This window comes from Sus scrofa, chromosome 9 (genome assembly GCF_054392235.1).
Source record: "Sus scrofa isolate SSC_HxYL_T2T_F1_AM1 chromosome 9, Sscrofa_HxYL_maternal_Yorkshire_Landrace_v2.0, whole genome shotgun sequence".
Classification (NCBI taxonomy): domain Eukaryota; kingdom Metazoa; phylum Chordata; class Mammalia; order Artiodactyla; family Suidae; genus Sus; species Sus scrofa.
In genome coordinates this window covers 129,266,840-129,279,767 of record NC_139391.1, presented here as the reverse complement: position 1 = coordinate 129,279,767, position 12,928 = coordinate 129,266,840, and the positions used below count along the sequence as shown (strand labels likewise).

The 12,928-nt window shown below is 46.1% G+C and overlaps 1 protein-coding gene across 2 annotated transcripts in view; it reads right to left on the bottom strand.

Annotated features, from left to right (window-relative positions):
* The window catches only part of LAMC2 (laminin subunit gamma 2), a 59,737-nt gene that overhangs the window by 40,108 nt on the left and 6,701 nt on the right, over nucleotides 1–12,928 (bottom strand). For both annotated transcript variants that reach the window (XM_021063800.2, XM_084977953.1), the window contains one exon: nucleotides 980–1,168. In XM_021063800.2, coding sequence (XP_020919459.1) covers nucleotides 980–1,168 — 189 coding nt within the window. The remainder of the gene's footprint in view (nucleotides 1–979; nucleotides 1,169–12,928) is intronic.

Below are 12,928 nucleotides of genomic sequence, written 5' to 3'. Positions count from 1 at the left end.
TTTAACAGAACCACCTCTCTCTCCTCTTTGTATCTACTAACTTGTCTTTTCTGTCTGCCCATGACGAGGGCATCTGTGCACACAAAAACGACCTATGGTTCCGACAGCAACCACTGACTGGTACATATTTATTTATTTATTTATTTGTCTTTTGTCTTTTTAGGGCCACACCCGCGGCATATGGAGGTCCCCAGGCTAGGGGTCTAATCGGAGCTATAGCCGCTGGCCTACATCACAGCCACAGCCATGCCAGATCCGAGCCCTGGCCGTGACCTACACTACAGCTCACGGCAACACGGGACCCCAACCCACTGAGCGAGGCCAGGGATCGAACCTGCAACCTCATGGTTCCTAGTCGGATTCCTTTCCACCAAGCCACGATGGGAACTCCGACTGGTACATTGAAAACAAACAAACAAAACAACAACAACAAAACCAGGCTCTCCTATGAACCAGCCACCCTGTTCGGTGCCTCCCATTTGTTATTCTATTTTCTTTTGTTCACACTCCTGTGAAGGCGTCTAACGGGCCTCTTCGACTATCTCTTCTGTTACGTCACTTTATCTTGCTGGCACCCAGCATAACACGGGAAACAGAGCTTTCTCATCTCTTAGTTTTCACGAAGCTGGTCAAAGGGATGGCTTTGGATATAGAGAACTATGACTAGAAGAATGCAAGCTTCTTTGTCCCCAAGTCGAAGACTGTCATCTGCCCGGAAAAGCAATCGTGTGCCTAGAATCGTGGTACTAGAATTCAAACTAATGTGCCCTAAAGACCAAAGCTGGTTCTTACAACCCAGACTTAAGGAAAACACATAACCTTTCAAATTCAAGTTGCTAAAAACACCGGCGGCGTCTAGCAGATTCCCAGTTGTTCTAGAAGCTGAAGAGCTCCCCTTAGCCTGCTCTCTCTCTGTCCCTCCCCCCTCCTTCCTCTATCCCTCCCCCTCCCCCCTCCTTTTCCCCTTTTCCCCAACTACCTTTGGAGTTACAATTGCAGGGTAAACAGCGGTCTCTCTCTCTCTGTCGGTAAAATCCTTCCTTGCACTTCTCGCAGTGAATGCCAGCCGTGTTGTCACTGCAGTGGAGGCAGCGGAATCCATTTCCCGTCAGTCTGTGCAGTTCCTGATCAAAGAGGCATTGCCTGGACTTCCCATTGCAGTCACAGACTAGGGCGCAGAGGAAGAAAGACAGCAGAAAACAGGTCAGGGGACATTCTCCCAAGATTTTTATTACTATTAATATAAATTATGCCCAGGGGACTACATACTAATTTAAACTGCTCAGTCGCATAAAGTAAAAGGGGGCAAAATGGGCCACACGCTGATGGTGGGAGTTCTCGCTTTACCTAAAGGCAGCAGTGCTGGTGGGTGTGGCCTGGGAGGACACGAAAGAACATGAGGTCAGAGTGGCCAGACTGATTCCTCAAGAGAAACCAAAAATCATAAGTGTTTTGATGTGAAAAGCCCTGATTTAAATAGTTGCAAGGAATTCCTTTTTAAAACTCCGTGCAACCCCACAGACAAATCCCGAGACCACCAGCCTGTGTGCGCCAGCACAACTGTCCCGCAGCCGATGGTGTCGTCTGTTCAAGATCCATAGCGTCTGTCCCTCCAGTGATGGTCAAGGCTGAGGACCTAGCCTGACCGTCTGGACAGGTATCTCCTCCCCTCTCACTGAGCCATGAATGTCTCTTCCAAACTGGGTGTCAGAAAGAACCGCAGTTCCAGAAAGAATGACTTTGCTCCAGTGTCTAGGAAAGTTCGCCCTGGGTGGGCTCCAAAGAGACCGGGGGAGTGACTAACATCCCCACGTGGGACCGAGCCAGCCAGTGAGGTCACGGGGAATGCTCAGCCTTGCACCTGGCACACTGCAGACCCTCCAAACTGTTTCAGCCACGGTTTAGAAAAGGTGATGAGCCTGGAGGTTAAAAGACTGGTATCAAATACCAGTTCTGCCACGTCCTTAGACAAGTCACTTCAACGCTCTGAAGCTCATGTCTTGTTTCATAAATGTGGGCTGCAGGACTGGCCTCCCTGGGTAGCTAGAAGGATCCCAGTGAGAAAAGAAGATCCGGCCCTTTGTCTATGCCATTTCAGCCCTCACTCACAGGAGACAGGCATTGCCTCAGGTGAGAAAAATGCAGCTTGGTGGAGAGTTGGAATTTGAACCTCTGTCTGCTGCCAAAACCCACTTTCTATCCCCCTGGCACACTGTCTCCATTGGCCACACAGCCTCAGTGACAGCCGAGTCTCTGGCAATGCCCAGGGCCATGACTTATCCAGCGTACTGATGAAAAAAAGAAAAAAGTCAGCATATGTACCAACGGGCCACGTAGGCCATGTCAGCTCTAAAGGCTCAGGGGGCCAAGGTGACTAAGTAAATCTGATGAACTTCCTAAGTGATTTCCTTGCAACAGCTTCTAACCCTGACTCTCTCACTGCTTTGCATGCCACCTCATCTAGGCAAAGTCAAGAACAGCTGCCCAGAGCCCACTCCATTGCTGGGACTTGAGATTCGACAGTTCAGTTAATTCTCACAGTGACACCAACATGGGTTTCATCAGCCTCACTCAACAGACGAAGGAAAAAATGCTTAGGAGGGTAGGCGTCTCACCCAAGGTCACATGGCTAAATGGCCAAGATGCAGGATGCTCTCAGGTCCATCCAACCGCAAAGCCCTCACCTTTCCATGGTACCCGGGCAGCTCCAAGACCTAGTTTACCACTGGGCACAGGGCGTTCTTTCTCCACCTCCCTCACACAGCATTGTCTAGTCCCTTCTCGAATTCTCCCTAATCTAGTAAGATGTCCCAGCCCTCCTTAGACAGCACTGGTTGTTACAAACTATTTTTATGCAGTTTTAAATCTGCATCCCTCCCAGTAATTTTTACCATGTGTTCTGTTCTTCCCTGAAAAACAACAGTCACATACACCCACACACGCACACACACACACACGCATGCACACCTACTCTCTTCTCCATTAGACGTTTATTTCAAGCATTGTTTTACAAGACATGGCATCAGCCAAGTCCTTGAATATCTGAAGATAGTTGTGGCATCTCCTTCTTTAGCCTTTTCCTCTTCAGGTTAAACTGGAGACCAGTCACCTTCAGGAGTCTGAGGTCATGATTTCTAGACTCTTCTTGACTCCTCTCCTGGGAACAAACTCTAATCTTCAATATCTTTCCTTAAAGGACCAGAATTTATTACAGTTCTTCAAGTGTGGTTTGAATAGCTCAGCTTACAGCAGGACTAGATATTATAACTCCACGGATGAGCCTGACATTTCATTAAACTCACAGCGTATTAAGTTTGCATTCAATTCAGACTCCCAGGGCTTTTTCACAGAACTGGTGCCAAGCTGACTCTTTCCCAATGAATGCTTGTGTAACTGATTTTTGGATCTTGAACAGATGTGCCATACAGCTGTCACGTGCTGTGAGATTTCTACTAAGGACCTCATTAGGCACATAGAAGAACTCAATTCACCAGCCAGCGATCTTTGTGGGGTTACTTGGCCGGATCACACACAGAGGCAGTGCCCTCTCTGCCCTGGATGACTCTGGGGAGCAATTTCAAAACAATTACAAACTTTTCATTGTGTCTTTTTTTATTCAGAACAAACTTTTTGCTGGTACCAATTAATTTTAATGAGAAAATGATGCATTTTAAAGCATCACTTTAAAATAGATAACCCTTATTAAAATCGTTTTCTTTTCTTTCTTTCTTTTTCCTTTTCCTTTTTCCTTTTTAGGGCCACACCTCTGGCATATGGAAGTTCCCAATCACATTATCCAAGTTTTCCTCGTTTCACAATGGACAGGCACACGTCCAGGGCCAGGGCCTGGCATTAAGTTATCTATTTTAGACAATACAGAAACAAATCACACTCAGGTCCTGAACAGACTTGAAACCTTATAGGGCCTAGGAATTTAGACAGGGAATTTCTTTCTCCCTCTTTCACTGAACTCTGTATCATAGGAGCCACGTCCACTACTCTTATTTGATTCTTCATTTGTATGGCCCTCTTTCCAAATAAGGGATATTTCTTCGAGGTTTTGTCCTATCCTCTCCCCACTCCCTAAACCCACCCCCCTAGGCCCTGGCCCTGTCAGCCGCATGCTCTCCACAGCCACAGGGACAAGATTCATCAAGTGTTACCTCAAGCTCTGCAAAACATATTGGGAACCAAATCATTTTGCTCAGATTTTCATGTAATTCTTTCAGTCTAGTGAAGGGTGGATGGTAATTGTGTCTGACTATGCTGTATGCTGCTTCTTGGGCACTGAAGCATTTCAGTATCATAATAACAATAATAGCACACGGCCCTGACCCTCAAGGGGCTTCTGAAAACGCCTGTGGGGCAGCCAGACGCAGGCTGATCCGTCCCAACTCCCCACCCCAGCACCCCCCTCTACCCTCCCCCGGCAACCAGAGGCAGACCCAGCTGGAAACTCTCTGCAAACAATGGAGCAAGGTGTGCAGACCGCCTCCGGCTCACCTGACACTCCCACCCTCACTCACACACACACCTCCAACGGGTCAGGACAGGAAGCTCAGGGGCCAAGGCTGTTTCCAAGCTGCCTCTTGAGGAGAATGAAAGGAAACCGAAAACATTTCCTAAGGTTGTCCGGGGGCAAGGCCTTGGAATAAGCAGCACCAATGGCTACAGTTCATCGAGACCTCATTTTAAATTCCCCCTGAGAAATGTTGCCAGCAATTAGGAGAAAGTTTCCTCCATCTGGCATTAATACGATCATTTGTGTGTAAGCAGATCCGCTTTGCATTGTCCTAAACTGGAAAAACACGCTCTGCTTTGCACCAGGCTCATCTAAGTTCCATCTTTGGACCGTGGACCACCGCGCTTTCTAGGGTTCTAATAGTGACAACACAATTTAAAATCTAAACACCTTTCAAAACCAAGCAGTTTGGGCCTCTCCAAGTGGAGCTCAGTTCTCTTTCTCTCTCTCGTTCACTGGACTCCATCGACCCTGGCACCCACGAATCCTGGGGTGCACCAAGGTCTGTAGCCTTGCTGTCTCCTTTGCCTGGGGGCTACCTGCACCCACCCTCCCTCAGCCCAGCTGGAATGACCTCAGGGACATAAATCAGATGGCGTTTGGTCCCTGCTGAAAACCCTTTAACGGCTTCTCCCTCTGAATGCCCAAGGCTTCCTCCCCATTTCTCTGCAGGCATTTCTCACTTTCTACCCTGAGGCATCACGATGTGTGTACATGACTGGCTTCCTCTACAGCGTGTCTCACTTTTGTATCCCCAAGTATTAGTGCCAAGTACGGGGCTTGTGACTGTGATCGCTGGAAGAGCGGCTGGCTGGAAGGATAGATGGAAGGATGGGCAGAAGGAGGAAAGAAGGCAGGCGGGCAGGCGGGCTGACTCTAAGAGAAGCCAAACAAGAACCTGCACATTCAGAAATCTCCCAGGAGTCCGGGGTCCCCGCATGACATTTTCTCAACATAATCTACAAAATGTTCGTTGTCTACCTAGATGGGATTCAGTGTAAAAAAGCTAATGTTTGAACCCAAACCGTCCATGGTGAGATGAGAACAGAAAGAACTGGGAGAGGAATGTGACAGCTTCCCGAGGAGTGTGCGCGACGTGCATGTTGCTGCTCACACCAGGTGGACTCTTTCTGCACCAGGACTGCCTGCCCCTTGCGCGTGAGCCCGGAGACGCCCTCTCAGAGGACAGCGAGCCCGGGGCCTTGCGGCAGGAGGGGCGAGAGGATGGGGCAGGCTGGAGGCCGTGAGATCTGTTGGCCGGGACCAGGCAGCCCTGACGGGTCCTGTACTTGGCTGCTGCGTGGGACGATCTCAGGAGCTAGGAATCCAGGCATCGTGTTGGAACCTGACACTGTGCGCTGGCTGCTGTTAACGTTGAGCTTTGCTGCTCTTGCTGCCAGTTCAGCTGCTAAGGGCATGAACACTGATTCGGTTAAACATGAACACGTTTCTAAGGTACCTGTAAGCTCCTGTGGATGGGTCCACGGATAAACCCCTTAGAGAGGGTGCTCAGTTCTCGTCCTTATTTAGAGGAGAGGCATGGGTTTCCTTTCTGGTCCTTAGTGCCCTGCATGTCCTTTCTGAGACATCTAATCTTTTTCTCCCCTTCCTTTTTGAAACTATCTTCCCTCGAAACTAGGATACCACACCGTCAGGCTTCCTCTTGGCTTCTGGCCTCACCCCACCCCCACCCCATCCAAGTCTTTGCGGGATCCCTTCCCTGCTCCGACTCGAAGTGTGGGTGTTCCTCGAGGCAGTCCTGAACCCCCACGACTCTCCCTGCAGAGCTCCAGAGCTCTCTCACCTGAGCCAAGGGCTTCAGGGACCACGAAAGGTGTTGACGTGCCAAGATGCCTCCCTGGCCCAGAATTCATCCTGAGCTTTAGACCCTCAGGCGCAGCCATCCACTTGCCTTTCCAAATGGTTGTCTCAAAAACTCATTACGCAAAACATGTTTAAAACCCAACTTGTCAAAAAGACAAAGACAAACAAACAAAATAGGAGTTCCCATCATGGCTCAGTGGTTAACGAACATGACTAGCATCCGTGAGGATGTGGGTTCAATGCCAGACCTCACTCAGTGGGTTAAGGATCTGGCATTGCTGTGGCTGTGGTATAGACCAGCGGCTGCAGCTCCAGTTGGACCCCTAGCCTGAGAACCTCCATATGCCGTGGGTACGTCCCTAGAAAAGACAAAAGGCAAAAACAAAAACAAAAACAAAACCAAACTTGTGATTGTCATCCCCTCGAGTCAAAAAGCTGAGAGCTCTCCTTAAAGGGTCTCCATCTTTCTTGCTTACCTGTGTTTTATTTAATGCCCAACTTTATTGATAGAATGCCCTAAACAGCTCAAGACCATCCAAGTCTGTCTCCACCATGGCCACTCTAGACCAAACCCCAGCCACCTTTTGCCTGCAATAGCTTCCTAGTTGAATTCCCTACGGCTTTTCCTGCCTCCCTCTACTCAGTAGTCAGAAAACTTTCCCAAATATAAATTTTACCAATACCTCTTTGCCTAAAACTCCCTGATGCCTTTCCTTTACTTCTAGGATAAAGACCAGAATTCCTTAACTTTGCCTATGAAGACTTTCATGATCTAAGCCTACCTACTTTTCCAGCCGAATTTCATTTAAGACTCCCCACTGGGACCTCTTCATCTCTCTCCCATTCGTTTCATTTATAGCTTGTACTTCGTTTTATGTCTTTACTTCCTATGCTTCTTAAAATTCTTACTTTAAAGGTAAAGCGTCACAGTAGGGAGTTCCCTTCATGGCTCAGTGATAATGAACCTAACTAGTATTCATGAGGATTCGGGTTTGATCCTTGGCCTCACTCAGGGGGTTAAGGATCTGGTGTTGCTGTGAGCTGCAGTGTGGGTTGCAGACTCGGCTCAGATCCCGCATTTCTGTGACTGTGGTGTAGGCAAGCAGCTGAAGCTCCAATTTGACCTTTAGCCTGGGAACTTCCATATGCCTTGCGTCTGGCCCTAAAAAGACAGAAAAGAAAAAAAAAGAAAAGAAAAGCATCTTAGTAGGGAGATGTGAGCTGGGGTCACCAATCCCAACCACTCTCCTCCCTTTGGGCTCTTCAAAGAAGTTACACTAAAAATTCAATCTCAGTTTATTATTATTGAGATGTCACTCCCTTCCTCTGAGTCAAAGAACAGGTCTCATGTAAACTGACAACCCTCTTCTGTTCCAATATAGAACCGTCACCTCCAAGAAGTCAGATGCATTGAGACTCTTCATTAGGAAGTCCAAACGTAAATAAATAGATCGAAAATGGTGAGAACAAGTATATTCACTTTTAAAGGTGAGAAAAAGGTGAGAATGAATAGTATATTCACTTTTTTTAAAAACCTGGCAAATGCTTATTTTCAGAACAAAAGCAATTATTAAAAGTATCCTTTAAGTAACAATCTATTCTAATATTTTATTTTATTTTATATCTGCATTAAAATGTCTGCTTATTGCAAGATGATGGGATTACTAGGATCCATGAGGAGGCAGGTTCAATCCCTGGCCTCATTCAGTGGGTTAAGGACCCGGTGTTGCCCTGAGCTGTGGTATAGGTTGCGGACGGGGCTCAGATCCTGCGTTGCTGTGACTGTGGTGTAGGCCAGCCGCATTAGTTCTGATTGGACCCCCAGCCTGAGAACTTCCATATGCTGCAGGTGCGGCCCTAAAAAGACAAAAAAAAAAAAAAATCTATATTTAGAAAAGTTTTTGGTTATGGAAAAATTGTGACAATAGTATGCAGAATGCCCTATACCTCACATCCAGTCCCCTATGATCAATAACTTACATTAATACGGTTCTTTCATTACAATTCATGGACCAATATTGATACATTATTTCTAACTGACGTCCATACTTTATTCAGCTGTCCGTAGTTTTTACTGACATCCTTTTGTGCTCCAGGAGTGCATTCAGGACCCCACACTGCATTTAGCCATCCTTAGGATCCTCTCGGCTGTGGCAGTTCTCAGATTTTCCCTGGTTTTGACAACCCTGACAGAAGTGAGGAGTGCTGGTCCTTGTAAAATGTCCCTCGACTTGGAACTGTCTGATGTTTTTCATGGTTAGACTGGGGTTAGGAGTTTGGGGAGGAAGAACACTGTGCTAATATATTTTATTTTATTTTATTTATTTATTTATTTTTTGTCTTTTGTCTTTTGTTGTTGTTGTTGTTGTTGCTATTTCTTGGGCCGCTCCCGCGGCATATGGCGGGTTCACAGGCTAGGGGTCTAATTGGAGCTGTAGCCACTGGCCTACACCAGAGCCACAGCAACGCAGGATCCGAGCCGCGTCTGCGACCTACACCACAGCCCACGGCAACGCCGGATCCTTAACCCACTGAGCAAGGGCAGGGACTGAACCCGCAACCTCATGGTTCCTAGTCGGATTCGTTAACCACTGCGCCACGACGGGAACTCCTATATTTTAAAATTATCTTTACAGGTACTCAAATTGTACATCATTAAGAAGTCTGAAACTAGACACACCTGATACCTATCAGTTGGGTATCAAAGGCATTGCAAGCTATCATCCTATTTGCAAAAATCAAAGTCTTCGCATCCGAGATAAGACGGTAAGATGAGTATTTTTATTATAGCAAAATAAAAATACTATTTAAAATATTATTATATTATATTAAGCTGATGATGAAAAACCTTGTATCTTCCAGTTTTAAAATCTCCCACATGGGACTTTTCTTTCTCAGGTTTAATATGTTTCTCAGCTAGAGTATATACTTTATTTTTGTCTTTTTTTTTTTTTTTTTTGTCTTTTCTAGAGCTGCGCTCACAGCATATGGAGGTTCCCAGGCTAGGGTCCAATCAGAGCTGTAGAGCCAGCCTACGCCAGAGCCACAGCAAGACAGGATCCGAGCCGCATCTGCAACCTACACCACCGCTCACGGCAACGCCAGGTCCTTAACCCACTGAGCAAGGCCAGGGATCGAACCCAAAACCTCATGGTTCCTAGTCGGATTTGTTAACCACTGAGCCACGACAGGAACTCCCTAGAGTGTATACTTTAAAATCTGAACATTTCATCATTTAACTTGATCTTGGATTTTATGGCTTTATGTGTAACTGCATGCTTCCAGTTTTAGCCGCCTCAGGTATGTCATAATGTGTTTTCTACTTAGGATAAGAAAATTGAAATGGCACAACCGTCACTACGAGGTTTTTAACTGAATTCAGTTCCCTGCCTCACACCTTTCACAGCTGCCTTTGAGATCAATGCCGCTGGAACCACTGGTGCCATTTCCTGCCTGATAGTTTGTCTGCCGGGATGTACAAGCACCAAGCAGTGTAAGGAGGGCTGCGACGCGAGGTGCTCCGAGGAAGAGAACAACCGGGGTCTGTGTTCTCATCACACAGGCAATTCTGAACGACAGAATCTGGACAAATCTTTCCAACTCTAAACAGTTTGAAGTCATCAAGAGTCAATGAAACTCAGATTTTCTTTTTTCTTTTTTTTTTTTTCCCCCTTTTTTAGGGCCACACGCATGGCATATGGAGGTTCCCAGGCTAGGGGTCTAATCGGAGCTACAGCTGCCAGCCTACACCAGAGCCACAGCAACTCATGATCCAAGCTGTGTCTTCAACCTACACCACAGCTCACGGCAACACCGGATCCTTAACCCACTAAGTGAAGCCAGGGATTGAACCCGCAACCTCATGGTTCATAGTCGGATTCATTTCTGCTGCGCCACAACAGGAACTCCTCCGATTTTCTTTTGGCAGAACTATGGCTTTAAAAGTCACTTGCTTTCATCGAGAGTTCATAGCATATCTCATTATAACCTAGACTTAGACATGGCATGTGTGGACTGTGGACGACTCAGCCCAATGAGGACCAGACGGGGAGACCACATCTGAAGCCATCTTCCCCCACCCCCACCAGGGCCCAGGCAGACATCGGGGAGAGAGAAAGAAAGTCCCAGCCAACAGGGAGGTTGGGGACACCAATTTTTGTCTGAGTGGCAAAGGTTTAAGGGAAGGGAAGGTTAGGACGCAAAGGACACAGAAGAGGTTCCCTTCTCGTACACTCGGCATCTTTAAGGGCTTGACTCCAAGATAGCTGGTGTCCGCTAGAGGGTGTGATCAGCGCTGAGGGCGGTGAGGATTCTATCTGAAGGTATTCATCACCCACGTGTCACCCCACACCCTTCTGACCACAGAAGTGGCTGTAGAAATGGCTATATTTCTATGAGGTCAGCAATAAAGAAAAGCATTCCCATGTAGAAAGCGCATCTGACTGTTACTCAAAGAGCACAGCATTCTTGGAGCACTTGCTCCATGGCCCAGCAAATGGTGTCCTATGCCCCCTTTAAGAAGCAGCTGAAGTCAAGCACATTAGAGCGTCCAGGACAGCTAGAGGTGACCCCTGAAGCAAGGGGGACCACAAGGAAAGATATCACGTAGGAGCAGAATGAATAAAGCAAAGTTAAAAAGGAAATTCTGAGTTGTACTGAAAAGCTTTTTGGAGTATACATTAAATGCGGTTTTTCAATCACTTAAATTGTGTTTTGTTGATTCCCTAAGGAAAAAAAAGTTACCTAGAAACTGTTCTCAGCTTGACCTTGGACTTCTAGCCTCCAAAACTGTGAAACAATAAATTTCCATTGCTTTAGCTCAAAAAAAAAGGTACCTTACTATTCTTCTGCTTTAAACCTTTCCTTGCTGTTATGAACAATGTATTTTTGTACAAGGAGATTAGCCATAGTTTTTTTTTTTTTTCTTTTTGCTATCACTTGCATACCTTCACAAATATACACACATTTAGGTAAGTGCATGCTTTCCACACACCATTAGAGTTCTTAGTTTTGACAAAAGAACATGGTAATTCATGTACATTACAGTGTTGGAAAAAGTATGGAGTGCATTTATAGCACCGTCATTAAAGATTCTTCACTGATGATCCCACTCCTGGGTGTGTATCCTGAGAAAACTCTAATTCAAAAAGAAACACACATACCCCCAACGTTCACTGCAGCACTATTTGCAATAGCCCAGACATGGAAACTGCCTAACTATTTATCAATAGAAGAATGGATAAAGAAGATGTGGTACATATATACAATGGAATACTACTCAGCCATAGAAAGAATGAAATAATGCCATTTGCAGCAACACAAATGGACTTAGAGATTATCATACTAAGTGAAGTAAATCAGACAGAAAAAGACAAATACCATATGATATCACTTATACGTGGAAACTGAAAAAAAAAAAAGATACAAATGAACTTATTTACAAAACAGAAATAGGCTGACATAGAAAACAAACTTACAGTTACCAAAAGGGATAGCGGGGGTGGGGGGAGATAAATTAGGAATTTGAGATTAACATGTACACACTACTATATATAAAGGAGATAGGAGTTCCCGTCGTGGCGCAGTGGTTAACGAATCCGACTAGGAACCATGAGGTTGCGGGTTCGGTCCCTGCCCTTGCTCAGTGGGTTAATGATCCAACGTTGCCGTGAGCTGTGGTGCAGGTTGCAGACGCAGCTCGGATCCCGAGTTGCTGTGGCTCTGGCGGAGGCCGGCAGCATTAGCTCCGATTCGACCCCTAGCCTGGGAACCTCCATATGCTGCAGGAGCAGCCCAAGAAATGGCAAAAAGACAAAAACCAAAAAAAAAACAACAACAACAAAAAAAAAACAACATAAAAGAGATAAACAACAAGGAGCTATTTATAGCATAGGGAGCTATATTCAATATCTTGTTAATAACCTATAAGGAAAAAGAATCTGAAAAAGAATAGATGCATATATGTATAACCGAATACTTTGCTGTACACCTGAAACTAATACAACCTTGTAAACTAACTATATTTCAATTTTTTTAAATGGTTAAAAAATGATTCTTCGGAGTTCCCGTCGTGGCGCAGTGGTTAACGAATCCGACTAGGAACCATGAGGTTGCGGGTTCAGTCCCTGCCCTTGCTCAGTGGGTTAAGGATCCGGCGTTGCCGTGAGCTGTGGTGTAGGTTGCAGACGTGGCTCGGATCGCGCGTTGCTGTGGCTCTGGTGTAGGCCAGTGGCTACAGCTCCGATTCGACCCCTAGCCTGGGAACCTCCATATGCCGCAGAAGCGGCCCAAAGAAATAGCAAAAAAAAAAAAAAAAAAAAAAAAAAGATTCTTCGCTGAAAAAAGTCCATTTGATAATAATAAACTACTGTTTAAAGTCAGAAGAGTGAATTAAACAGTCTTTTAGGAGCCAAATAATTTTTATCTCTCCGTAAAGAGAAATAACAAATATTCTAAGAAGAGTTTGGACGTGAAGCCTCCAGCAGGGAGCAGGAGCAATGGGTCCTGAATCTAAGGTCAGACAAGTGTGCTGCTGCTCCACTGTCACTTCCCACGCCAGGTCAGCTGTGGCTTGGGCTCTGT